General features: G+C 42.2%; 1 protein-coding gene across 1 annotated transcript; it reads left to right on the top strand.

Annotated features, from left to right (window-relative positions):
- The first annotated feature begins 700 nt into the window (after nt 1–700).
- Nucleotides 701–27,211, top strand: LOC147903238 (U3 containing 90S pre-ribosomal complex subunit). The gene is made up of 6 exons (XM_087372757.1): nt 701–1,081; nt 1,247–1,439; nt 1,530–1,602; nt 14,145–14,194; nt 26,330–26,443; nt 26,567–27,211. The coding sequence occupies exons 1-6, from the start codon at nt 823–825 to the stop codon at nt 26,643–26,645; spliced, it is 768 nt and encodes a 255-aa protein (XP_087228883.1). The 5' UTR covers nt 701–822; the 3' UTR covers nt 26,646–27,211.
- The last annotated feature ends 441 nt before the right edge of the window (nt 27,212–27,652 follow it).

Below are 27,652 nucleotides of genomic sequence, written 5' to 3'. Positions count from 1 at the left end.
CTGTCCATACCATATGATGCATGTAGTGTTTTTATAGGCAAGAAAAACCACCGCTGGAGCAAGTTTTAGAACCCGAGAGCCTCAAACGAATATCCACTCTCGCATGAACTTACGAACGACAAACAAAACTCTACCGAAAAACCACACCTATCCTTGCATGGCCCCAGCCTCCAAATCTATTGCTTCATTCAGCGCGCAATCAATTGGAATTGCTTTGCAACAGAGATCTCCAATTTGTTGCAGTTCGTAATTATTACGAAGGAGATCAGAACCTACACATAGTCTACTTACGAATTGAGGAGAAGAAGGAAACCTGCGAATCAACAAAGAACGCTTCATTCGGTGCAATAAATTAGAATATGCTTTGCAACAGAGTTTGTCAATTTGCTACAGTTCGCAATTATGAAGGAGATCAAAACCTACACACACAGTATTTACAAATTCACAAGAAAGGAATACCTGCGAATTAGCACAGAAACAACAATACACAAATTGCGAATTTGAATTTACGAGGAGAGCAAAAGCTGTGCGGCGTTGAATATTGACGATAAAAAACGAATTGCATGCATGCACATATCCTTTAATCCTACCCTACTCCACATGGCCAGTCCTGAATTCTGCCAGCATGCATGCAATGTCAGCCAACAAAATTCGTATTTTCTATTTCATTAAATTCCTATTCTCTGCTTTCTAATAAATTTATTGATTGTAAATTTAGTTTTAGTGACATGGATAACAACTGGGGGGACGAATGAGGCACTGCAGGTAGCGCACTGCGGACAACGTGAACCAAGCAGGGCAGACAAGATTTGGCTGATCCAAATGGTTGCGCAGGGTCCTGATGTCAGGGTACGACCTTCCAGAAGTGGTTCCGTTTTCAAGGGACGCAAGATTGTCAAACTCAAAAAGAAGCACAAGAACAGAGAGAAGAAGGGAAACTTGCGGCTTGCCAATACAGCGGAAACAAAAGCAGTTGCGGTACAATGGAAAGCTCTTGATTATCAAGCCAAGTGGCTTACTGACTCATTCCACTCAGCGCGTGGGTCCTCTTTGTCTCATCTTGAGCTCGATCCTATCCCAGGTTATCATCTTGGTTCTCTCTGAGGAAAGCCGTTCCGTCAAGGATTTATTCGGATTATGAAAGTATTTAAAAAATACATTCGACCTACAAGCATACGTTTAAAGATACTTTCGACTTACAAGCATACGAACTGTGCGTAACGGTAGCGTGGTGTGTGTGTAGCAGAGGACAGTCTTGTGCAGTTGTCAGAGCAAAGAGACCGCGCTGCTGACAATCTGGTTTGGCATGTCAAAAGCATCTTAGGGGAGTCGTGGATGAACGCGCTTTTGAGTGGAGAGAATCCTCCCATTAAGGAGAAAGGAAGCCCGGCGCTGCTTGTGATTTGTGGCTCGGCCTCACGCTGCGTTGAACTTCTCAAGTAACAGTCTCTTCAAAAGCAGCTATGCCAATTGCAGAACTCGTATAAAGAAATGGCTTTCGAAGGTTGATAAGAACTATTGATTTGCAGGGGATTGAAGGATTTGACCCAAAAATATAAGCTGGCCAAATTATTTGCAAAGCATATCAAGGTGACAGAGCAGGTGGTTTTCCCTTCCTTTCCTTTGACCCTTGTCTTGTTGGGACATGTTTGTTTTGTTATTGTCACATTTCTCCAAACAGATCACGAATCAACAAATGTTTGGATATTTGTCACATTTCTCCAAACAGATCACGAATCAACAAATGTTTGGATACTTGTGAATTGGCTTCTCTTTAGTTTAATATGATTGAGTAATGGCTACATAATGGCTTTCTTCTAGTTTTGATTCCTTCACTGACCAACATGGTACAGTCCATAGATCAATTAAGTTCCCTTTGAGTCCAAAGGAGTGGCTCCTCATCTAAAGTGACTGTGGATCATATTTAGCATTCCTACATCCTATGGGCCATTCGCACTTGGCAATTCATGTATGTAATGCACCAAAAACTCAACATATATGCAAAATGAATGGGAAGTGGGAGTTAGAAATTGATGGATTTCCAATCCAGAAGGGTTTGAGGATTGGTTGCTAGATTAATCCCAAAAAGATTGTTTCAAAAGAAGTGCTCCACAAAACGCTTTTCCTCTCAAGGTTTAAAAGAAAGTAACACTTGTGTAGTAGAAGGCAGTCCTAATTAATGCTCAACAAAAAGTTAAAACGGTACAAGTGGTGACAGGAGAGAGGAAGCATGATGACTCATGAGGCACGACAGATGGGTTCCTAAAGCTTCATAAGCCATGTTATGAATGACCTAGGTACGTGTAATGCTAGGACAAAGTAGCAGTTGCTTAGGATGGAGTTGAGCATGTTTGTAAGGATGATGCTTTGAATAAAGCGGAAGAGGTGAACTCACTAAGCAAAAAAAGAAATGACCCTAAATATCCCCTTCATATACTCTAGCTTCATCAGATTATGCCCACAACATGTTCTAGGAGGATGTTGAAAATTGGATTATTTAGGTGATTAGAAGTGGATGCATCAACTTGATACATACTTTGCAAGGGGAGAGCCAATGGAGAAAGTAAAGATAAACTAGCAAAGCCATTTGCGTGTGTACGATGCTTGAGCTTTGGCAATGCGGGTTTTCATTGACTCTGTAATCTCTGCCATAGATTCCGTGGTTTTGTTGGCTTCAAGAAATGGAGATACTATCTTGGTAAGGAGTGATGTAAACCGCCTTCCAAACGCCACTTCATAAGGCGTGCGACCAATGCTCGAAGAATAGGTATCGTTCAAAATGGCCTGCACAAGCGGAAGAAACTACTCCCACTTTCCTTGAGCATCATGACAATATGATTTTAAAATATAAAACTCCATACCATTACCTTTCTGTCTCTCCATTTGATTGCAGATGGAATGCGCTGGACATCTATAGCTTAGTACGAAAATTATCAAACAGGGCTCGTCAAAAATTAGATGTGAATTTGGAATCTGTGTCGGGTGTGATGGTCCTTGGCAACCCTCTAATGGGATACCAATACTTTATGAACAAATGAGCTACGTGCTCAACGTTGGCCGTCTGCTTGTAGGGAATAAGCATACAATATTTACTAAAGTGATAAAAAATAGTAAGACATTGAGTGTTATGCGTAACTACGGATGCTAGAAGTGGTTCCATGAAGTCCATACTTATGTCCATTGGGTATTGACAATGGCATAAGTAAGCTAGCTGCCTTCTTGTGGGAAGCCTTGACCTTTTGGCATATCTGACAATTATGAACATAGCCGTATACATTCATTCGCATTTTGGCCAGTAGAAATAGCGCTCTAACTTCTCTAAAGTACCATTGATACCTCTATGACCACCGGTAAGGGCGTCGTGGGCATCATGGAGAAGCAACTGCTGAGTACACAAGATATTTTCTTATAGAAAAGCTATTCGTCCTCTAATGAGTAATGGCCTAGAGCAAGAGTCGTGACTAACTGGAACTGGGTGCCAAACTTTGCTGAATCTGCATACTATGCCTTCATACTGTCAAGATCCTTTCCCCGGATTTCGAGCATAGTGGCATGCTCTGTCAGAAACATGGTGGAGAGAGAGGGAGAGAAGGTTAGGGTGTGAGGAAATGATACATGAATGAAAATATAATGAAAGGTATCTTATTCATAATCATGAGAAGTACAAGCCTTATATAGGCTACTCACTCACACACCAGCACCTAGTGTAAAAAAAAAACTGATGCTTTGATGGGCTTCCAAAGAAATTATAGCTTTTGAAGAGCTAAAAGAAGAGTTGTGCTTTGACCCTGTGTTAATCTTGCCAGATTTGAGAAAGCCCTTCGTTATCTAGTGTGATGCATGTGGGAATAGCATTGGAGGCATTCTTATTTAGGATTGAAGGGTCGTTGCTTATGAGAGCAGGGTGTTGCAGCCTACAGAAATGAATTTCTAGATTTATGAAAAGGAGATGTTTGCTATAATTCTTGCCCCATCATAGTGTAAACACTAATCATTGGGTGCTGATTTTTATGTTCAAATAGATCATTCTTCACTGAGGTATTTTCTCACACATAGAAACTATCTAACATTAGGAAAAAAGGGAACTCGTTTTGGGTCTTTGTAAGAAATTTGCTATTTTCTCATTTTTCTTTACTCCAAAATCTACAAAAATGAACTGGCATTAAATTTTTTAGGATGGTGTAAATTGCACCATCTACATAGGGCATAGGGGCAAACCCTAACCTTAACCCTAACCCTAATGGGTTCACATGTATATCTTCATATTCATGTTCAATAAACTTAGTGTGCAGGTAGCTATATCATGTGCACTCCTCTCTCTCTCCCTTTCTCACTTTCGCTATCCTTGTTAACATGGTGAGTGCTTCAAAACACTCACAGAAAGGCAGTGTGAACTGAAATCTGTCAAATTGCTCTCCCAACACAAAAGCCCCAGTGGCTTGAAATTGCAACCAAAAAGGGGCAAATTTACTAAAAGCGCCAAATCCGCAATTTCTGAACAAAAGCCCCAAATTTCGAGTTGAAATTAAGCCAAATTTCACCCAAATAGCTAATCTCCTGCAAAAGCTCAAATTTCTTGTCCAATCTTTGCAATTTGCTTGCAATGTGTGCCAAACAATGGACAAAAGCCCCAAATCTAACAAAATGCCCAATTCACAGAATGTGCTCAATTCTGTCCAAAGAATTGCTCTGCCAATCAATGGCTTCCTGCAAAGTGTACCTGCCAAACGACCAACTTCAAGAGTGCCTGTACGGATGGGCTGCACGCAGAAAGTACGGATGTCCGTACTGTACTGTCTGCTGCAGGTTGTACGAAATGTACGGACATGTACGGTAGGTACTACACTTGTACGATCGACGCATGTTGTACTGCCACACGTGCGGGTTGTACAGACGAAGGTTGGCGACGATGTATGGAATATGGTGCAGGAGCCGTACGGTCTGTACGGCGAAGATACCTGCGGAGCAGGTAGTACGGCGCATGTACGTACGGGGCTTCAGGCTGTACGGCGCCTGTGTACGGAGCTGTACGGCGACGAACTGTACGATGACGATGACGAATGGTAGCGCAGGTAATATTCAGGACTGTACGGAATCAGTCCGTACGATCTGTACGGACGGTGGACTGATGGAGGAGCTGGAGGTGAGAAGCAGAAGAGCAGGGTCAACCCGCTCTAATACCAAATGTGAGAATGGGAGAGAGAGAAACAGTGAGAGCAAGAAGCAGGAGAGAGTGAGAGCTGAAAGCTTAGTTGCAAATAGATGAGTGTAGTACAACTGAACTGAGTGATGGGTTTGGTCTAAGTGACAAAACCTTATCACTTCACTAACCATAGTTAGTGAACTAACTGTGGTTAGGGGGAAAAACCTCTAAGTGAGGGAAAAGTGCCCCTAACCTACTTATTACATTGCATTGGTCACTGCTAAATTATAGCAATAATTCTAACACAGCTGCTATAGTTTGCTACAAAATTTAGATTCAAGAAACATTTTACAAATAGTGCATTTTTGGGGTAGAGTGGAGTCTGCATTGATATGCTCAAACAGTCCACTTTTTCAGTTCAAAACTAATATATTCAGGCTGCATTGCCTAGCCTTGGCTTGTGGAACAGTGTCCTTTTGTTGGTGCAATATAATTCACAACACATGAATTTTTGGAGTTGTTTGTGCATTTCTCTTTGAAGATGGAATAATCCATGAGATGTTTTTGGAGTTTTGCTTAGGAGGATACATTGGATGGTTACCAATTATTCATGAGTAGAGAATCTATTGGTTGCAAAGAGTCTGTGGGGTTTTGTTATAGATATGCAGTAATTGCTACTCCACCTCTGCAAGGAGGGAATCCCCATAAAAGAAAGCAGGCTCAAGTGAGTCTAGATGCATCAGTTGCACATGCTGTTACTACTCAGGATCGAATACTAGAAATGACCAGGCTTGGTCAGTCATTTCCTTGTCTCTTATGAGATTCATCATACCTCATGTCCGTCCATCCAAGACTTCCAAGCAAGCTTGGGACACCTTGGAGAATCTGTATGAGGTAAGGAATGAAGCCAGAGTCTCTTCCTTAAAAGGACAACTTGACAGTGGCTAGATACTTAAGGGTAACTCAATGTCAGATTATTTGACTAAGATCCAAGATCTTAGACAACCATTGTTGAACATTGATGGAGTTATAAGTCATAGTCAGCTTATATGTACAACTCCGAATTCTATGCCAGAGACTTATTTGTCCTTTCATACTTCTCTAAATCTGTCCATGTGGCATAGTATAGTTCCACCTAACTTTTCAAGAACTTGTGGGGCTATTATTGCAAAAAGAACAAACAAGGACAAATATTTCTATTGATGTGCATCATGGTGATCAAGCCTTGTGCACTGACTGCAAAAATAAGCCTCGTTTTGATGGCACATTACTTCCAGGAAGAATTTATTTGTATTTGTAGCCTGCTCCCATTGGCAAAAGAGTGTCTTGTGCCAACAATTCTTCATATTCCCTAAAAGGGAGTTGGAAGGATTTTTTTGTCATCAAGAATGGGACTGATTTATGCCTTCCAACTGTCCTGTATGTGCCAATAATTAAGAAGAATTTACTTTTCCTGTGTCCTGTTTTGGGAAAAGAGGCTATGCTACCATTTTTAAACACGATAAGTGCATTGTCAAGGATAGAGCCATATAGTACAGGCACTTTGAGTCAAGCTTTGTACCAGCTGGACAGACATGACAGCAATATGTCTAATGCATGTGTGGCAACAATGACTTCTGAAATGAAAAATGCAGAATTACGGCATGCAACGTATGGTCATGTGAAATATGGCAGTTTGCAGTTGTTACAGAGACATGAGATGGTACATGATATGCCTTCTTTGGAGACGACTCCTAAACATCTGCATATTGGGAAAAATGAATAGGAATGCCTTTCCTAGAGATGGGTCTGTAAGAGCTGAGAGGAAATTTACAGCTCATATGACATACTTTTTTTGGTGAAACCACTATATTTATATCAAGAAAAGTTTTTACAATGAGAATAGTCTAAAGAAAAGACTATTCTGAAAAATCAAAAGCAATGGGAAAACACCTCTAAAGATGATACATCCAAATCATCATGATGACAAGCATCATACAGAGATTGTCGTAATGATGCTCTAAAAAACTCATAAGGTTGGAGCAATGGCTGTCCCAAGAACACCTGATTCTCCTACTTCCAAATGGTCCATAGTGCCCAGAATCTGACCCAATGAAAAAAGAGAGAGTATTGGGCCTATACTGTAGTAAGCCTGCCAAAGATCCAAAAAGCAGAAGAAGCATAAGAAGACTCACAGGCATGTATCTTTCAATGTACAGCCACCACAGATGCCCATAGTCACCCTTGTTGCGGGTAATACCAATAATTTTCATTTAGTCAATCAAGGACAGCAAGTCCTTCCTCAGACCATGATGCATCCAGGATACTTTGGAGGGGGGCTCAGTTTTTCAGGCAAAGGTGGGACAACCCACAGAAGGGCCCCGAATGCCAAGCAGCTTTGTTGGCAGCATGCAGCCCAGAATGCAGAATTTCCATCAGCAAATGATGGGTGGAATGCCCCCTGCAAATGCCAATATGATGTACTCAAACATTGGGATGCAACTTGGGATGTAGACAAGTATGCCTGGGATGATGGGTAATCCTTGGAATATGCCACAGATGCAGGGAGTGGGACCCAGAATGTTTAACCCCACCATGGGTACAGGTGGAATGGCTCCAAATGCGGGAGCAATGATGACTCTGCCCTTTTTACAGCCCCCCGTTTATGATAACCTCACCCCTAAAGGCAAGCTGAAAGATTATAAGGAGGGAGGGGCAGCTGTGAAGTTTGAAACCTTCAATGGGATGCAGGACAGATTGAAGGCTTTGACATTCATGTAACAATTTGATGCTGCCTACTCAGGTGGACACTTTATAGAGTCTTCTAGAGCTCGAAAGGCAGCCACCTTTTTGAAGGGCAACACGCTCCAATGGTGGACCAACTTACTTTTGCAGGGTAGAGCACCTACCACATGGGTTGAATTCAAAGAGGTGTTCTCAGCCGCATGGTTAACTACCACTTTCGAGGTAGATATCATGACCGCCTGGTACAATTTGCATGTAGCAAATTGCAGAAATTTGGAAGACTATAATAAGAAGTTTTGGGAAGCCTTGTTGCCAACAAATTCCTACAAGTATGTATTTATGTATGAGCAAATTGAAAGGTATTGCTGTGGGATGCCAAATGAGATTCGGGACTACTGCATAGAGACAAAGGTCTCCAGTATGTCCCAGTTGATTGAGAATGCCACTACCATTTATGCACTCATGAAGGGGAAGGTTTCTGGGTTCAGAGGTAGCCAACAGAAGACATCGAAGTCAAAGGGCAGCAAGACGGAATCTCCTAAGAAGTTCAGAAAGCTCTCGCAACCTATGAAAGCAAAGTTTGTTGCAGGACAGAGATGAGTATCGTCTTGTACTCGTATGTCAGATGAAGTAAATCAAATTCTTTATGATGCCAACAAATGTTATATTTGCAAGGAGGGCCACAGGAAGAGGAAGTTCCCTCCTACTGAGCAGGGTGAGCATAAGGAAGAGGAGAGGAATGATTAGAAGAATAAGAAGCCCAAACCCACTGCTGGTCTTTCGCCAAACCTGATCGGGGCTGTTTAGAAAATAGATGCTACAGAGTTATCTCCACCAAACAGCTCTAATGTTTGTTGATCCAGGAGCCAAGGCCGACTTTATTTCTCCAGAGCTGGCTGGAACGTTGGGAATACGGACATAAGAGATGGGTCCTTTGTGTGATGCGGATATGGCTTGGCCGGAGCTCAGCCAATCAGTTACTCCAATGAATCCATGAAGTACGCAGCCTTTATGGTTTGTGCTCTTGCTCGTACTACAAGAGATTTATCCGGTATTTTGTAGAGATTGCATCACCACTCCATGCCTTGCAGAAGAAAGGGCTCACTTTCAGATGGGGTCCCAAAGAAATTGTAGCTTTTGAGAATCTGAAAGAGAAGCTCTGCTCCGATCCTGTAATCATATTGCCTGATCTTCGTAATTCTTTTGCTGTCCAAGCGTAGGCGGGGTACTTATGGAGGATGGAAGAGTAGTGGCATACGAGAGTGGAGTGCTCCAGGATGCTGAAATGAATTTCGGGATCTATGAGAAAGAGATGTTGGCTGTCATACATGCTCTTTCGACCTGGAAGCATTATCTTTAAGGCACTGATTTTCATGTTCTGACTGATCACTAGTCCTTGCAGCACTTTCTCACTAGAGAAGCATATGAGGTGGGCAAATTTTCTTTCGATGTTTCACTTTCAGATTGTGCATGTGCGTGGGAAGAAGAATGTTGTTGCAGATGCACTTTCACAAAAGCCCACCCCAGATGCAGTGTCTGTTAAGCCGCAAGTTTCAGCCGTTACCCTTGCATACCATGATGAGCTTGATGCCATGAAGGATCAGTATGCCAATGATGCTGATTTTGCACGGATTTATGATCAATCGATCGATGGCTAGAGGCATGAGCACTATATTCTCAAGGAGGGTTTTCTAGATGATGCATGGCAGAGTGTGTCATGAGACAATTGAGGCCAAAAGTTTTAACAGAGAGTCATGCCCCGGCATGCGGCCGTGGGAGGCAACCCACCCCACCTTATGCAGGACACAGAGGTTGTGGAGCATTATTTCTTTTGGCCAGCATTGAGGAAGGATGTCGAGGCATATGTCAGGACATGCATCACCTGCCAAAAGGTGAAATATAACAGACAAAAGCCGGTTGGACCGCTGCAGCCTTTACCTATTCCCAATCGACCCCGGCAAAGCATTGCCATGGATTTTATCTTCGATCTTCCTCGTACACCATCGGGACATGATGGGATATGGACCATTATTTGCAGATTCAGCAAGGAGGCCCATTTTATTCCCGTATTGAAGAAGATTACAACAGTCCAGATGGCAAGACTTTTTATGTTTCATGTGTTCAAACATCATGGGATGCCTCAATCAATTGTCAGTGATACGAGATCCGCGGATGACAAGTATTTTTTGGAGAGGTATCTTTGAGAATATGGGTACTATGCTGAATTTCTCGTCCTCTTTCCATCTTGAATCTGATGGGCAGTCATAAGAAGCCAACTCCATTGCCCTTGATCTTCTCAAATCTTATGTTTCGGATCAGCAATCGACATGGGAGTAATTTCTGCCACTTGCATACAACAACATTGTACATTCATCCATAGGGAAAGCACACTTTGAAATTGTGGCAGGAGAACGGAAGGTACCATCCTGCATATGAAAGAGAAGATTTTTGAAGCGGACAGATTTATGGGAAGTCTAGATATTGCTTACCAAAAGGTTAAAACAGCCATCTAGAAAAGCCAAGAGAAGCACGAACGGGCAGCAGATAAGCATTGCCGCGAGTTACTCTTGAAAGAGGGAGATTGGGTGCTCTGCTGCATTTCCAAAAAGCATGACTCTGGAAGATGAAAGGCAAGGACAAAGTGTACACAAAGCTGAAGAAGAGGTACTATGGTCCTTTGCAGGTTTTTGAACACATTAATGATGTAGCTTACAGGCTGAAGCTACCTGCCACTTGGACCATACACAATGCCTTTCATGTGAGTTTGTTGAAGCCTTTACATGGCGATGTGCCTACTGACCTGCTTCATGAGGATCAGCCTGAGGTCGAAGAGTTGGATGAAATCTTGGTTCCGGAACAAATTTTGGCACATATGCAAAGAAAAGTAAAAGGTAGAGTTTCCTGTCGCTACCTGGTGAAGTTCAGGAACTATCCTGCACTAGATGCAAAGTGGATGGAGGAGGGTGATTTGGCAGAATCACCTCAGATTTTGCAGGTCTACCGGGATGCATTTCAGCTCGAGCCCACTATGGTGCAGGCTCCTACAGGTTCAGCAAAGCAGAGATCTGGAGCATTGCTTGGTGCTCGAGAGGAGGATAGCACCTCCCCTTCCTTGATTCAGACTGCTCATGTATCTGGAGATCGCTTGGTGGCACCGATTGTCTCACCCGAGATGCTTGCTTATAGTATTTCTGCCGTGAGGTCTCCTTGATGGGTGTTCTAGACACTCCCCCGAGAGGATGCATTGATCTATGGATGGACTGGCGCGCTCTCCTACACCATATGTTCATTGCAAGGTTGTATTTTACAGATTATGTATATTCTGGTATGGGCTATTTCTGCCTATTTTCTTTACTTTCACTGTAAGTTTCCAGCAGCAACCTGGGTACTTTGCTGTTTTGAGAGGAGGGTATGTCACGGGGACGTGAAAAGTGATGTACAGTATTTTTGTAACTCAACTCACGCTTAACCTGAGGTTAACCATGGTTAAGTTAAGTAATAGTTTGGTCGTGAGGGACTAGCTAGAGAAAGTGCAAACTTCCTAGAAGTCCCTAGGGGCAAAGTCTAGGTGTACCACTAGGTCCTAGGGGCAAGGAAAAGGCACTAGAGAGGGGTCTAAAGTTGGGCCCAAGGACAACCAACGTTGTCCTTGGTCAGGTGGGTTAGAGCTTTAATGAAGGGCCAAGTGTCATGCATGCAGGGGCATGCCTTTTCCCACCTACCATCTCTCTTCCCTCACCGTCATGAGGCCTAGCAGAAGCATTATGGGCAGATTTCAACATCAGGCTTAGTTTCTTTCCTGCTCTTTTTGCTGTTGGCTGCACTCCTCACGTTTTAGCTGGCTTCCTCCCCCTTTTACGCTGCTGCACAAAGCCCGAGGCCACGGGCATGAGTCTCAAGGCAATTGTATAACTGCCGTGCAGGATTGCTAGCGCATTTATCCAGGCGGCTGTACGGACTCTTTTGGGCGTGAGATTCGAGGAGGGCACACGTCTGAGGAGGTTTTCCTGGCACAAATCCTCGAGCAAAGACTTCGGGGAAGATCTGGCAGCTTTTTGTCCTCTACAGCTCTTTCTTGCCCTCCCTTCCGCCTTCTATCTGCTCCTTTTCTCTTTTCTTGGAAGCTGGAAGACTCCTACACCCTGCTGGGGGCCTGACAAGGGATAGGCACGAAAAACAGAGCTCGCCCCTCAGCCACAGACAATGGGTTTTTGGATTTGGACTTCCATTTGTCTGCATTTCTTGCTTTGAAGCATTTTGCAGTGCATGTGTGCTGTTTTGCAGTCCATTCTGGTCTCTCTCAGGTTCTAGCAAGCACCCAGAGGCAAGGGTGTTCTTGGGGAAAGGCTTAAGGACAATGTGGACGCATGTGATAGCCTTGAGGCTGGTTGGGTACAATTTGCTAGTGGTTTGGATGCTTGGATGCCTTTCAGTTGGGTCAATTTAGAAGTGGATGCCTAAGATTGCCTTGCCAGTTGGATTCTAGTGGTGCACTTGGATTTGATGCCCAGAAGACAGTTAGAGGATTTGTAGAGAAGAACAGTGCGGGGGTGAACCCCTGGTGTAAAGCATTTCCATTCAGGAGCATTAAATAAATATCGAAAGGGGCGCCAAGTCATTTGGGGCCAGTGGGCGTGTTGTGTACTGTTTTCACTTAGCAGGGGCATTCTAGCCTCCCTATTGTTGTTGTTGAAGTTTATTTTTAAGTATTGTTAAGTGACTGAAGTGACTGAAGCTTGCATTGTGGCTATTTATGAGGCTTATGATTGAGTAGATGAAGATTACTGCCCTTTAGTTCTTTGAAGGCCGGTTTCAAGAAGGGAGGGACTGATGGAGGCTGTATAATGGGCAGCAGGCAATTATCCTTCTTATAATTACTAGTAAATCACATGGTGCGACATGGTGTCTCGATGCCAATTCCAAATTTCAGTATGACTGGAATGTTTGATGGGGACAACTATCCAATTTGGAAGATCAAGATCCAAAGTCACTTGGTGGGTGAAGCCCGTATATGAAAAGGAAGCAATAGGCATAATAGTCAAAGAAGCAGTCCAACTGATATAAGAGAACGTGCTTATCCTTATGCACATTCAATTGGCAGGCGCTACATCTGAGGCTTGGCGGATTCTGCAAGACTTGTATGAGACAACGAATATGGGTTGCTGTCTCATACGAGTTGTTCATGCTTCAAAACCAGTTCATGCTGAAGATGGAAGGAGGTCATCTGGTCAAAATTAGAGTTTTGAAAGATCAACCGACCGTCGTAGGTCAGAAGGTGGACAATGATCAGCTAGCCACTCTCATGCTGAATAAGTTCTGTAGGACCTTCAATGATTAGTAACAACCTTGACAGCTAGAGAGAACTCGAAGCAGTTGACTTTCGAGGAGCTTGGTCAGTTGTTGATCTATGAGGAAGCATGACAGAAATATGAGGATGTTAGCGACAAGAAGGCACCACCAAAGGCAAAGGTAAGGGCAAGCAAGGGAGAGGCAAGCCCAAGAAGAAAGGACTAGCTGACAAGGGCTGCCATTGGGGCCTAAACAAGCCATCCTTTTCTGGGCTGGACCAGTCTGTGGGGTTGGCTGACTTGATTGCCTATCGCCTGCTGTATGGCCAACCATTCTCAGCCCGCTCTGGCTGACCCGAGCTTAGTGGTGCACCTAGACTTTGCCCCTAGGGACTTTTGACTTCCTCTAGCCAGTCCCTCACGACCAAACTATTACTAAACTTAACCACGGTCAACCTGGGTTAAGTGTGGGTAACGGGTTGAGTTACAAAAATACTGTACATCACTTTTCACGTTCCTGTGACACTTCTACACGTCAGACTCCCCGTTGTCCTCGTGGTCGGGAGTTGACCTCTACTTTCCAACACATCCATGTCCCACAAGTGCTTCTTAAAAAGCGGAACGAATGAGTGTCCACGTTCTTTTTATATTTGGTAAATAGTTATACTACTTTTTGCCATTGGATAACCACATTTTACCTTTGGATAACCAGTGTTTAGCTTTTTGAAGACCTTTTTTTATGGGCATTTGTATGTTATCATGTCCTTATGAGTAGGAGGATGGGAAATTTCTCTCTCCATGATTGAGCCCTTTGTTTGGTGATGTATTCCAGCTCTACCATAGTCATATGCACCATTTGCATGGACAAAAACTATGATAGGCGGAATGGTGCACGTTAAATATCTTTGGGGTAGTGTCTTCAGTTCATGAATGCTAGAGAGGTCAATCTAATATATACTATTTCACTAAAAAAATGTTGTTTAATGCAGGTGAAGGCATTAGAGGGATGCGTGTGTATAGCTGCAGGCACACCAAACAGGTAATTCTTTGGGCAATTCGATCTGTTGATTATTTAATTTTCAAGGTTTATATGCATAGTTTGACAAAAAGAAACAAATAAAGGATGCATTGTGGCATGAGCATGGTGTGTTTGTGAATGCATCCATGGGTGCACATGCCTATTTGATGGGGGGGGGAGGCTGTGGGACCAGAAATCACTGTCAAACAATAGTAGCTCTTTACATCCATCTGATACAGATATAAAAAATTCCTAACTTGTTAACATGTACTTGGCTAGCCAATTGGCCATGTTTATAAATTTAGTGTGGTGTCCCAAATATCCCTCAAATATGTACCGGAGTTGCTTGGCTGGCTGACTCATAAGGACTCTTATGTTAAAGGGCTCTTAGGTTAAGGGCATTGCAGTGGTACTTTTCCTTGTTTTGTAATCCTCATTTTGCTTATTCTCATCACATATACAATGACTATGTAGTACTCAGCACCTATCATTTGCATCTGCATTGGAGTGGATGCTCGTTTAGTAGCTCCACCCACACAGCTTGTTTGTATCAGGATCTTTCATAGTCTCATAGACCCATCGGTTTTTTGAAGACTTTCATAAACTTTCTTTCTTTCTCCTTTATTCCGTCATGACCCTTCTCTACCTTCTTCCCATCCACTCTCTCTTCCAGTATGATCTCCTCTTCACTCCGACATGTCTACCCTGACTGAGATGGCAGAGAGCAAACCAAAAATTTCATTTTTTCTCACCTTCCCAATCGACTGTAAATTGGATGGCCTCAATTACGATGTTTGGCGGGTCTTGATGGATGTAACATACCGTGACATCCTTTCAGAGGAACAATTGCGGAAAATAAGGTCCCTTCTTTTACACATTAAGTATATGCTCATTTGATTCAGTGGATCTCAGGGAATGTTACACTCACTAATAAACCCTATCCTAACGATGTTGAAAAATTGAGCAATTAATTATTTATTTCCTTTCATATATATATATATATATATATATATATATATATCTTTTGAATTTGTGCTTGCCATGAAAGGGATCTTTCTTAGCTTAGGAGGGGAACTTTATTTGTAATCCTATATTAAGTGAAGTTCCTAATTATCATGTGATCGATGTACTATCATATATACTTAAATATAACTCTCCTTTGAAAATTTCCCCTAAATTGTCAGAGGTACTGACGTAGTATAGCATAACTTATAAGTTTAAGACCCCAACTATATATGAGTTATTGATAGAGGAACGATCCGATACGTATCACAATCTTTTTTAGATATAAAGAATATAGAGTACTCATGAAGTAGTAGGAGATCAAAGGCAAATGATTAATAACTGAAAAAGCTGCATACAAACATTTTACATCAAGTTTTAGAGGAGATTCACGGAACTGAGAAAATCTCATCTAAAGCTTGATTTTAATTGCATTATTGGCAGTAATTTTTTTGACAATAGTAAACAGACTTAAACAAAACATAGTAGACTAATCAAATGAGATGTTACTCATGTAACGAAGCAATTGCAAACACAAAGCTCTTGATCTACGCAGAATTTATGCTACGCCAACCTCATTGATACGGAATAGAGCCAATTTCTTTGAGGATCCAATTACTTGTAGCTGACGCTAGCAATAGGTACTAACTTTCCCCCAAAACCAGCAAGTCTAATCCCGCAGGGTTTTTCACGTTCCACTGGTGTGAGCATCTCTTCTCTGACCTGGAAATTACCTAGAATTTCTTTCATGACATTCACAGCGTTATGAAGGTTATGTTGGGTAAGAGAAAGAAGTGGCACGACTTGGCGACAATACAAATAAGGACTATCCGAATCTATATTATGCGGAGTAAGTCCTCTCGGTTCCTAAATAGCACCATAAAGGGAACTTGTACTAAGGATTTCATAAATAAAGGCTGCAACCAGCCGTTAGGGACTTTAAACGTTTACATCACGTAGGGAAGAGGCAGAGGAGTAAGATTGATTGAGCCTTCCTCAAAATGGAAGATTCTTAGAAGAGAGAAGAAAGCTAGCTTGATGGCTCACAACCAAACAACTCGAATGAATTTATATCCAAAGAAAGACCAGCGCACACACTTGCAATATTGAAAACAACATTGTACGTTGTAAAAGAGAAGCTGATCGATAGCCTGCTCCCAAAAGGAACACCACGTCACCCTTCCTTCGAGTGTTGCCTCCTAGCCTCTCCTTTCCAATTATGTGAAGGATTCTGAAAGATTTATGCTTGTTCTCTATTCACTCTTCATTCTAAGAAATGTTAATTGCAAGAGGAACACACATGCCATTAATTTTAATATGCTTAACCATTCTCACACCATTGGAAATACAATCAATATCTTCACACTTGTCCACCGTGTTCCAAACACATCATTAGAAAGCTAATTATCGAATTAAGGTATACTTTGTTATTTTCATGAGCCTTTACTTCTTTTTTGATAACCTAGCTTGAAATATTGACAAATCCTCATTGTTTTGAGTTAGATAAGCAGTGTGTTGACTATTATAGGGATTAATTCAACATTATATGAAACTAGAATAGAATATTAAGGCACGTAAGCTAGCAGCCAATAAAAATGAGTCTTCACCGCACTATAGGTTTTCTAGAAACCTAGATGGGTTGCAACAGGGGAGTCACGCAACTCATGTAAGATTGTGTCTCGTAATTTTGACACATTTGGGATACATACTCTTTCTTTATAAAGTAACATCCCATCTTGTTATGTTTAAGTTTCCAGTCATTTAGGTTCTCTCCTCTTAATATAGGACCAAAATAATGATCCTCGCTTAACCATTCCTTGATTTCCTGAATCCATGGGTTTTCAATCATAGAAACTACATAGAATTGTGGATTACGACTCAAGGCATCTGCCACGATGTTTTCCTTTCCAAGCTTGTGGTGGATATCAAAATCATATTCTTAAATAGTGGCAGTCCACCTCCTTTGTCGAGCATTCAAGTTTGGTTGAGTAAAAATCCACTTGAGATTCTGATGATCAGTGAAAAGGTTAAATTTTTTTCCGAGTAAGTAATATTTCTAGACTCTCAAGGCATGAACTACCACCAGTAGTTCTAGATCATGACTTGGGTAATTCTTCTCCCCACTCTTCAGCTTTCTAGATTAGGCAATTGGTCTTTGTCCTTGACTGAGTATTCTGCCAATGGCTACTCCACTGGCATTGGTGGTTACAAAGAAATCTTGGTCAAATTCAGGCAATTTAAGGAATGGGGCCGTAGTCAAGGCATCCTTTAGGGCCTGAAAGCTTTCTTGACCTTCATAGGTCCAATTCACATTAGTTCCTTTATTAAGTTGATCTGTCATAGGCCTAGCAATCGTGGAAAAACCTTGTATAAATTTTCTATAGAATCCAGCTAGACCTAGGAATCCCTTAATATCACATGTTGTCTTTGGGATGGGCTAATTTCTAATGGACTCAATCTTCCTTGGATCCATCCTGTCCCCGTCTTTGGATATAATGTGTCCCAAGTACTCCATTTGTTCTGTATAAAAGGAGCATTTGCTCTTCTTGGCATAAAGTTTGTTCTTCCTTAGAATGTCTAGGACCATTCTCAAATGTCTTTCGTGATCTTCTCTATTCTTTGAATAGATCAATATGTCATCAAAGAAGACCAAGGAAAAATCATCTAAATGCTCACGGAGCATAAGGCAATTGAAAGTTCCAGGGTCATTAGTGAGTCCGAATGACATAACTAGTAACTACCCACTCATAGTGACCATAGCGGGTATTGAAAGCTGTTTTGGGGATATTTGATTCCTTAATCCTCATCTGATGATTATATGACTTAAGGGCAATCTTTGAGAAGATCTGTGCCCCGTGCAACCTATCAAGGAGTTCATCTATCCTTGGAATAGGATACTTGTTTTCAATAGTACTTGTTTGGAATAGGGTACTTTTGAAATAGAACGGGTGCCCCCCAAGGTGAGGTACTAGGGCATATGAATTCTTGCTTCAAAAGGAGATTTGGCTGGGTCTTAAGTTCAATGGCCTTAGGGACAGACATTTTGTATGGACTTTGGGAGATCAGCTGAGCTCCGGGTATCAAGTCAATAGGATGATCAATGTCTCTTTTCGGGGGAAGTTCAGCAAGCTCCTTAGGGAATAACTCCTCATACTCATGGAGCCATTTAGGGAAACATGAGTTTATTTCTTTTTCCAAGGGGTTAATTTGGATCAAAAATATTTTGCCCCCTCTCTTCAGGTTTCTTTGAAATCCCTTCTTCCCTAAAACTATGGGATCTTCTAAGACTTCCTGATTTTGAAACTCCATCTGTTGTCCATTATGGATGCGGATCTTAATAAACTTATTTCAGAACAAAATATATGTATGGACTTTGGGAGATCGGCTGAGCTCCGGGTATCAAGTCAATAGGATGATCAATGTCTCTTTTCGGGGGAAGTTCAGCAAGCTCCTTTTGGACTTTGGGAGATCAGCTGAGCTCCGGGTATCAAGTCAATAGGATGATCAATGTCTCTTTTCGAGGGAAGTTCAGCAAGCTCCTTAGGGAATAAGTCTTCATACTCATGGAGCCATTCAGGGAAACATGAGTTTATTTCTTTTTCCAAGGGGTTAATTTGGATCAAAAATATTTTGCTCAAACCTCTCTTCAGGTTTCTTTGAAATCCCTTCTTCCCTAAAACTATGGGATCTTCTAAGACTTCCTGATTTTGAAACTCCTTCTATTGTCCATTAGGGATGCGGATCTTAATAAACTTATTTTAGAACAAAATATGTGTGCCTCGTGGGCAACAAGCCGTCCGTGCCTAGAATTGCATCATAATTTCTAATGGAACGACTTGAAAAGTAGCCTTGAACGGCTCATAATCTAAATCAAACAATAAATTCGTGATAACTTCTGTAGTCATGCTCGTTCTTCCACTAGCTAGTTCAACATTTAAGGGAGGCCTCTTTTCACCTTTTAAATTTAGCAATTTCAATGTTTGGGATAAAATGAAAGAGTGAGTACTACTTGTGTCAATCAAAAAGTCTAGGGGCAGGGAAGAAATCATACCTCTCACCTCGCTTGTTTGTGTACCTTGACTTGCTCGATTGCTGCGAAGACGCGAGCTTGTTCCTCCATTTCTTCTCCTAATGTGAGATATTTTGCTTTTGCAGTAATCTCTTTTGCTCCTCTTCTCCCCTTTGTCAATGTGAGCTTGACATTTGGGCATTCAAATCCTCGATGTCCTGGTTCAAGACATTTGAAGCACAATCCTTGCCTCAAGGGCCAAGGCCCTACTTCGATCTTCGTCAGATAACCACGTGGAGTTTGATTCATCCTTGTTTGGCTTCCTAAACTTAGACAAAGACTCATTTGTACTTTGTGGATAGAACTTCCTCCGTTTATCCCCCTTATTGAACTTAAATTTCCATTTCTCTTTTTAAAGAGGACATGAGGATTCCTCTCCTTCTTCTTCTTCTCAAAGCTTCTAGCACGTAACAAGGCGTCATAAATAGAAGTAGGTCTGTTGCCTTTCACCAGATATCTTATTTGAAAATTTAGACCCTCAACAAACCTGGTGGTTTTCTGGTTTGTCGTTAAGTTAGGAGCATACCTTTGAAGAGAGGCAAACTTAGCAAAATAATCATTGACTGTCAGAGCATTTTGTCAAAGGTTAAAGAAAGTATTCATCTTTTCAATTTTGTAGTCGGGAGGACTGAACCGTTCCATAAGTAGGTCTTTCATGTCTTCCCACGATACTTTTGAAGAGAGGCAAACTTAGCAAAATACTCATCGACTGTCAGAGCATTTTGTCGAAGGTTAAAGAAAGTATTCATCTTTTCAATATTGTAGTCGGGAGGACTGAACCGTTCCATAAGTAGGTCTTTCATGTCTTCCCACGATACTTCTCCCCTTGCTAGTTCCTTAGTGAGGTTGAGGTTTCTCCACCAAATTTTGGCTTCTTCAATAAGTGTAGATTAGCCACTTTAGCCTTCATATCTTCCAAGGTATGTGCCATTAGAAAATAATCCTTAAGATGCTCTATCCATGAGTTAAGTGCTTCTCCCGAAACCTCTTTACCTTCAAAGTCTTTGACCTTGAAGCTCTTTAAAGCCCTACTAATATCCTTGTCCTCATTGCCATCCGTTTGGTCAGGATTTGTTTGGGAGCCCACCCCTCGAGAGTTAAGGGTAGCTTTAAGGGATGCGATTTCCTCTATTAACTTCTGAACGGTCTCGGTTGAGACTGTGTTCCCATGGAGGTCCAGATAAACTTCATGACTAGAAGTCATGATGCCCTTCAACTACGGGAGAAAACTGCACGAGATTAATAGAGAATAAATCTTAAAAAAAAACTTCTAACATATTTTCCGAAAAGAAATAATAGTGATAACAATTACAAGTGGGAAAAGTAATAATAATAACAATTGCAAAATGATACAGGTTAATTTTTTTCCTTTACTTACATGAAAAACTGGATGAAGTCTACATCCTTTTAGTAAGTCTAAGAATGCTCTCCAATTCTCTTAAGTGAACTACAAATTAAAGGTTAATTTTTTTCCTTTGCAACTGCAAAAGAAAACTGGACTCGTTATTGAAACATATTACAGGGGAGTCTCCCTATTACATAAAACCCTCTCTCTCTTTCTTTTCTTTTTTAGAATAGGAGACTCATTATTGAAAAATTTACAGCAAAAGTCTCCTCCTTATAGCAACTTCTTGCCTCTGAGAGAAACTAATTATCATGTTCTCGGCAGTGATTAAACCCTACCAAGGGTTTAAAAGAACCATCGCTAGCCTTGAGCCTAAGTTTCTCCCTTGGGAGGAAACGAGAGCACAGATTTAGGATTTCTACCAGGGTGGGGTAGCCCAACCCCAATACATATAGTGAAGGTCAATCCAGTCCACAAGTCCAAGCTCACAAAGATAGATTGCCGCCACAATGTACTTCTTGGTATTTTCCCCCCACTCGATAGAGTCCCCCTCAATTTGTAAAAGATCGAGTGATTGGGTTATACTGCATACTTCCTGTTTCTGCAATGATGTGGGTATAGAACACGTAAGTCATTATGGGGCACTCATCTCGGGCACGCCACATGATTACAGCCAAGGGGTCTATAGGTTCAGGAAAGTCCCTTCAACTTGAGGGTGAGGGGGAAAAGGATCAAGTTCGGGTTCAGGTTTAAGATCAGAATCAGGATCAGGGTTGGGCTTGGAATCAGCATTAGGTTGGTGATCAGGATCAGAGAAGTGCCTCTGAGCTCGAATAATCTTCAGATAGCGACACCAAGTTGGCCTTCGAATCTTCTTGCCTTGAGAGGGGATCCACACCCTCTGGTAAACTGTTTTCCCCTTCTCATAGATTGGAATGACCTCGTATCGTGCTGGATTTATCACCACAATGTCTAAGAGCTTTGAATACAAAAGGACCACGTTCATGTAAGTAATTATAATCGTGAGTAGAAATCAGATCCTTTATCAGCCTTGGCTCTGATACCAACTGTAACATACCGTGACATCCTTTCAGAGGAACAATTGCAGAAAATAAGGTCCCTTCTTTTACACGTTAAGTCTATGTTCATTTGATTCAGTGGATGTTACACTCACTACTAAACCCTATCCTAACAATGTTGAAAAATTGAGCAATTAATTATTTATTGTCCTTTCATATATATAAATCTATATCTTTTGAATTTGCGCTTACCATGAAAGGGACCTTTCTTAGCTTAGGAGGGGAACTTTATTTATAATCCTATATTAAGTGAAGTTCCTAATTATCATGCGATCGATGTACTTTCATATATACTTAAATATAACTCTCCCTTGAAAATTTTCCCTTAATTGTCAGAGGTATTGACGTAGTATAGCATAACTTATAAGTTTAAGACGCCAACTATATATGAGTCATTGATAGAGGAACGATCCGATACATATCACAATCTTTTTTAGATATAAAGGATATAGAGTACTCATGAAGTAGTAGGAGATCAAAGGCAAATGATTAATAACTGAAAAAGCTGCATACAAACATTGTACATCGAGTTTTAGAGGAGATTCACGGAACTGAGAAAATCTCATCTAAAGCTTGATTTTAATTGCATTATTGGCAGTAATGTTTCTGACAATAGTAAACAGACTTAAACAAAACATAGTTTGCGAAGTTATAACTTGAGAATTCGAGTCCTACGCAAGGGTTGGTACTCTCCCATACGTTGAAAAGGACTTCAACATAATAACCACGCTGCTAACAAAAGGGGAGCGCTACTAGACTAATCAAATGAGTTGTTACTCATGTAACTAAGCAATTGCAAACACAAAGCTCTTGACCTACGCAGAATTTATGCTATGCCAACCTCATTGATACGGAATAGAACCGATTTCTTTGAGGATCCAATTACATGTAGCTGACGCTAGTAATAGGTACTAACTTTCCCCAAAAACCAGCAAGTCTAATCCCGCAGGGTTCTTCACGTTCCACTGGCGTGAGCATCTCTTCTCCGACCCGGAAATTACCTAGAATTTCTTTCATGACATTCACAGCGTTATGAAGGTTACGTTGGGTAAGAGAAAGAAGCGGCATGACTTGGCGACAATACAAATAAGGACTATCTGAATCTATATTATGCAGAGTAAGTACTCTCGGCCCCTAAATATTGCCATACGTTCCAATCAAAGGGAACTTGTACTTAAGGATTTCATAAATAAAGCCTGCAACCAGCTGTCAGGGATGTAAAAAGCTTAAATCACGTAGGGAAAAAGCAGAGGAGTAAGATTGATTGAGCCTTCCTTAAAACAGAAGATTCTTAGAAGAGAGAAGAAAGCCAGCGTGATAGCTCATGACCAAACAGGTCGAGTTAATTTATATCAAAAGGAAGACCAGCGCACACACTTGCAATATTGAAAACACCACGTTGATCGATAGCCTGCTCCTAGAAGGAATGTCACGTCACCCTTCCTTCGGGTGTTGCCTCCCAGCCTCCCCTTTCCGTTCCACTGGGTTTCTTAGCCCAAAATGGAGAAAATTCACCGCAGATCACAGATATTCCCTCCCCTCAGGGCCCCGAGAGTCCACTGTGTAGACCTGGGTGATTGACTTGCAAGGTTGATGACCTTTCCTTGCCTTTGAGCTCTTCTGTTACTTGCGAGAAGGACTTCCTCTACCTCTCTCTCTGAGGGGTTCCAACGCCCCTCTCTTCATGTTCTCTTTTTGGAAAGTCTGGCCGCCGTTCCATCTTGATGCATCTTTATCATCCTTTCAAGGCTTCTTGTACATTGATTGATCCCACACGTGGCCATATTCTCTTTTGGCCTTAAGTTCCTTCACATAAGGAAAGGATTAGTATGAAATAATAAATTACCAAAGTTCTTATATACAAAATTAAGATAAAAAGATCAAGCTCTTGCATCCATACATTCCCACCCCCAATTCATATGAATTAAATCATAAGGGCATGCGTAATCACACAATTCTCATGAATTTAATTGTCCGAACAAGGCATAAATATGGTAAGTCCAAAGTCTTTTCACTTAATCTTACCTATTCCAAGATTCTAGGAGGATGTTACAATGGAGTCTGTGCTACAGTCGTATGATTAGGCATACTTCATATTGGTGGGAGTTGATAGGCCTAATCCCCTTGTGTCCAACCTTGTGTCTCAGCTCTGGGATCGTGTCAATGCAAGGGTAGGGTCGTTTATCTTTCTTAATTGTACTCCTTAGGTGATTAATTGCCTGAAGCATATGATGGTGGCCAAGAGTATCTGGGAGCACTTGGCGTCCGTACAATCGAACCTGTGCAGGACCTCGAGCCACGAGGAGTTGTTCCCGCTGAATCAGGTGACAGTATGTATCTTGTTTGGACATTATGACCTGGCAGATCGAGAGGGGGTTTCCTTGCTTTCTGCTGCAGCTATTGTCTGATGAGCCACTGGAGATCCAGATGGGTTAGAAGGCTGCCAGTGCGCGAATCCAGACACAGTTGATTGATCCTTGTGAGCTGTTATATGCCTATTGTTATTGGAGCACTGAGGTTCATGGATCTGGAGACAGTGTGCTAGTTTGGACCTGAGAGGGGGCTGTATAGCTCTGAGATACAGGTGCCCAGGCAGGGAAGCAGACGGCAGTATCAATTGGATTTTTGTACCAAATGACTTATTGTCTGGACTAGAGGAGTGTATCTAGAACCTGTGGCCTGGGAGCAATAGTACCAGGTTTCCAGTGATCGTGCTGAGGCAGTTCATGCCAAGAGGAGGATTCTTGCTAGCACTTGTGGTGGTCTTCAGCATTGGAGCATCACACGACGGATTCCTCTAGTTGTTCCAGTGGCACACCCTAGCTCCCTGGCGTCCAGGTTCCATCCAGGAGCTGAGAGGGGGTGTTGGAGGTCAACATCTCCTAATGTCACTTAGAGAGAGAGGGCCTTGCTCGTGGGTGTGCCCGCCTTGTGAGAGGCTAGGTTGAGTGAGGGCCTTTGTTGTGGGTGTGCCAGCCCCCTTTGAGGGTAGAGTAGGAGGGGGGATGGATGCATACTTGGGCCAGGCTCTTTTGGTGGATCCAGGTGTATGTGCCAGGGGCAGATCAGCCTCCTTGGAGGCTTGGCCAGGATGCTGCAGGAGGAGCAGATCTGTGCCAGTCAGTACGGCACAGATCCCTTGCAGCTCGGGGCCCTGGTGGGTCTGCTTATGTGCTGCGTAGGCAGCCCCCTGGAGCAGTCCTTCTGATTCCTTGCTGCGCACTGTGGAGGCCAGGAGGGGGGGCCAGTGTGGCCACCCTTTCGTGCTGTTTTGCCAGCCCCCAGCAGCCCTTTACAGGCTGAGGGAGGCCTGCTGGTCGGCCCATGGTAGGGCAGTAGAGGTCGGCCCTTGTAGAGGGGCAGTCGGGCCAGGAGGCATTGGCTACAGCCCTGTTATAGGGTTGTGCAGCAGCAGGAGTGGCGAGAAAGGGGGTTGGTGGGCTGGAGGTGGGCACTTCCACTGCCAAAAGTCAGGAAGAAGGCCCTTCTAAGCAACAATGAAGCAGCACCAAGGCCCAAAGGGAATTAAAATGTAGCCCGGGGGCGGGGGGGAGAAGGGGGGGGGGGGGCATTATGAGAGGTGGCATTGATGAACAGAGGGGAAGTGAATAGAGACGAAGTAGAAATGGGAATGGTCAAGCTGCATGCGGTAGTACCCTGAGGGCACCCAAACTTTTGTATTTCATATTTGAATACTTGAATTGCTGCATTTTGTTTCTCCTGCCATTTTAAAATCATAAGCTGTGACTTGAGGCATCCTTTAGTGCGCTGGCCCTCTGTGATTGATAGATGATGGTGCATTTGTGGGGGCTTCCCCTTCACTGACTCAGCGTTCGATAACCTGCAATACTTTCTACATGGCATTGAAATGTCAAACCAATGAAGAGATTCAGAGTGAAATAAGTTGAAATTGGGCCTCACTGTGTTTCTGTTCCTATTGGTCTGTCTAGGGGTATTTTGTATAACAAGCCAAATACTATCATCCTGGTCTAGCTTTTTTCAGCTTGAATACTTCTATACTTCAAAGTCTCCTTTGAATCTCTCGAGTTTACTTGATGATACACAAGGACAATAGAACCAGGGGCTGAAGGGGTGTACATTGACTAAGATAAACTTAAACTGCATTTCACATGCCTTTCTCACATGCTGATTAATCCATGGGCGGGAAATTTCTGGGCTTGGATTAAGGAGAGAGTGGGTCCCATAAAAGAACTTTTCTGTATGAATTTTAAATTGAGGATTTTGCCTAAAAGTATTGTCTGCAGGACTCGTGGGTCGTACATGTGGATATATTGTGGCCTCTCTCAAATGGCGCCAATTTGGTAGAGATCATGACTTGCAGGGATAACACCTGCAAAAATGTTTCCTGTTTGTATGCAGGCAATGGAAGGCAGGTTTCGTAGTGTCTCAGCTTTATGCTTTTTGAGAGGGGTGCTTGGTCCACAGAATTTGTATAGGTTACATACTTGGAGTTCACATTGCCAATGCTTGCTGAAGAGAAATCAATAGATGAGGCAAACCAGCTATGTTGTAGCCTACTAAGCAGCCAATGCTGACCTAGCATGTTACTTGAAGTATTTGACAAATTTAGAATATTTGTATAAGGTATTACAATCATACATGAGCACACTTTGATTGATGTTGATTTTATGTGTTCACAGAGTGAAGAAGCTTATAGACATAGGTGCTCTGGGATTGGGGTGCCTCTCTATTCTGCTTTTGGATATGCAAGAAGACGCCAAAGGACTCACACTTTTCAGTATCCCTCAAGTCAAGTAAGAGCATTGTAAAGATTGTCCACGTTGGAATATAATACCGAGGGCTACATGGTATATCTCTTGACTTTACGTATCTACTGATTGGTCCATCAACCCTATTTCTTTATGGTTCCACTACAGGCATGATTTTTGGGAGCTGTATGGGGACCATTTTCACCAACAAGTTTTGAACAGGAATCTGAAAATCTGCTTGTACTAGTGTTGAGTACGCCTTTATACAAAAAGTTTGAAGAGTTGTATCAGTGAGTTCAAGGAACAAAGGCAAGCACCTATATGTGGGCAAGCCAATCATGAGTGTAAGATCATGTATTGGCAGGAGGTAATCTACTTCAGGGTTGGTGATTGAAGGTGATACACAAAGGGTCTAACAAGATTGCATGTCGTGATCCTGACCTGCCCAAAAAGCGCTGTACGTTCTGCCTTCTGGATGATATGCTTGTCCCTCTTTTAATTTTCACATGTTGCGACCTTGTCCTGCCAAAATCAGGAATGACTATACTACAGCTTTATGAATAACAAGCTTATCCCTTGTGCTGGAAATCATATAGCTCCCTAATATCCATGGATGAATTACTTTTCTAATTTTGAGGAGGCTTCTCTTGTACAAAGTCCTGTCCATCTGCTTACATTCTGGTCAGATTAAGAGCAAGGATCCCTGCCCATTTTATTCGACACGTTTGCATCTTTAAATGGTGATCACTTTCCAGAATTTTGTCGAGAATGGAGATGTTCCATTAAGTACACATTCTGATGGGTTTGATGGCATTATAATCAAGTTTTATATTGGTTCATTTGGCTTTTCGTAGTGTAGGAATATGATGTTGATAGGTTGCACGGTTCAGATAACCTGTTTGTTCGTTTCTATTTTTTCTCCTGCCATTACATTAATATGAAACTGAATGGCAGAAATCCATATTGATTAAAAAGTAAGCTGATGATAATTTGCCTCCATAGATTTGCAAGTAACCAGTGGGCATTTGCAGCAGACTGTGGCTTGCAATGTGATAAAGAGCGGACATCTTGCAATAAGAGACATCATCTAATGAAGGGCTCTTTGTTTAATAATTTGAGCTAAAGCACGGCCCATACTAGAATATGTAAGGATTACATATGAGCCTCTGACTTAATTAGTATGCTCCTCTCTCTTTGGCATTTTAGTTCCAAACCCCACTCAGATTTATTTCTGTCGATTGGAACCTGCAGAGA

The sequence above is a fragment of the Dipteris shenzhenensis genome, chromosome 3, assembly GCF_047967505.1.
Source record: "Dipteris shenzhenensis isolate YYH24624 ecotype China chromosome 3, Dip_SZ_1.0, whole genome shotgun sequence".
In the NCBI taxonomy this organism is placed as follows: Eukaryota; Viridiplantae; Streptophyta; class Polypodiopsida; order Gleicheniales; family Dipteridaceae; genus Dipteris; species Dipteris shenzhenensis.
Note: the sequence above shows the minus strand (reverse complement) of the source record. Positions and strands in the feature narration are given on the sequence as shown.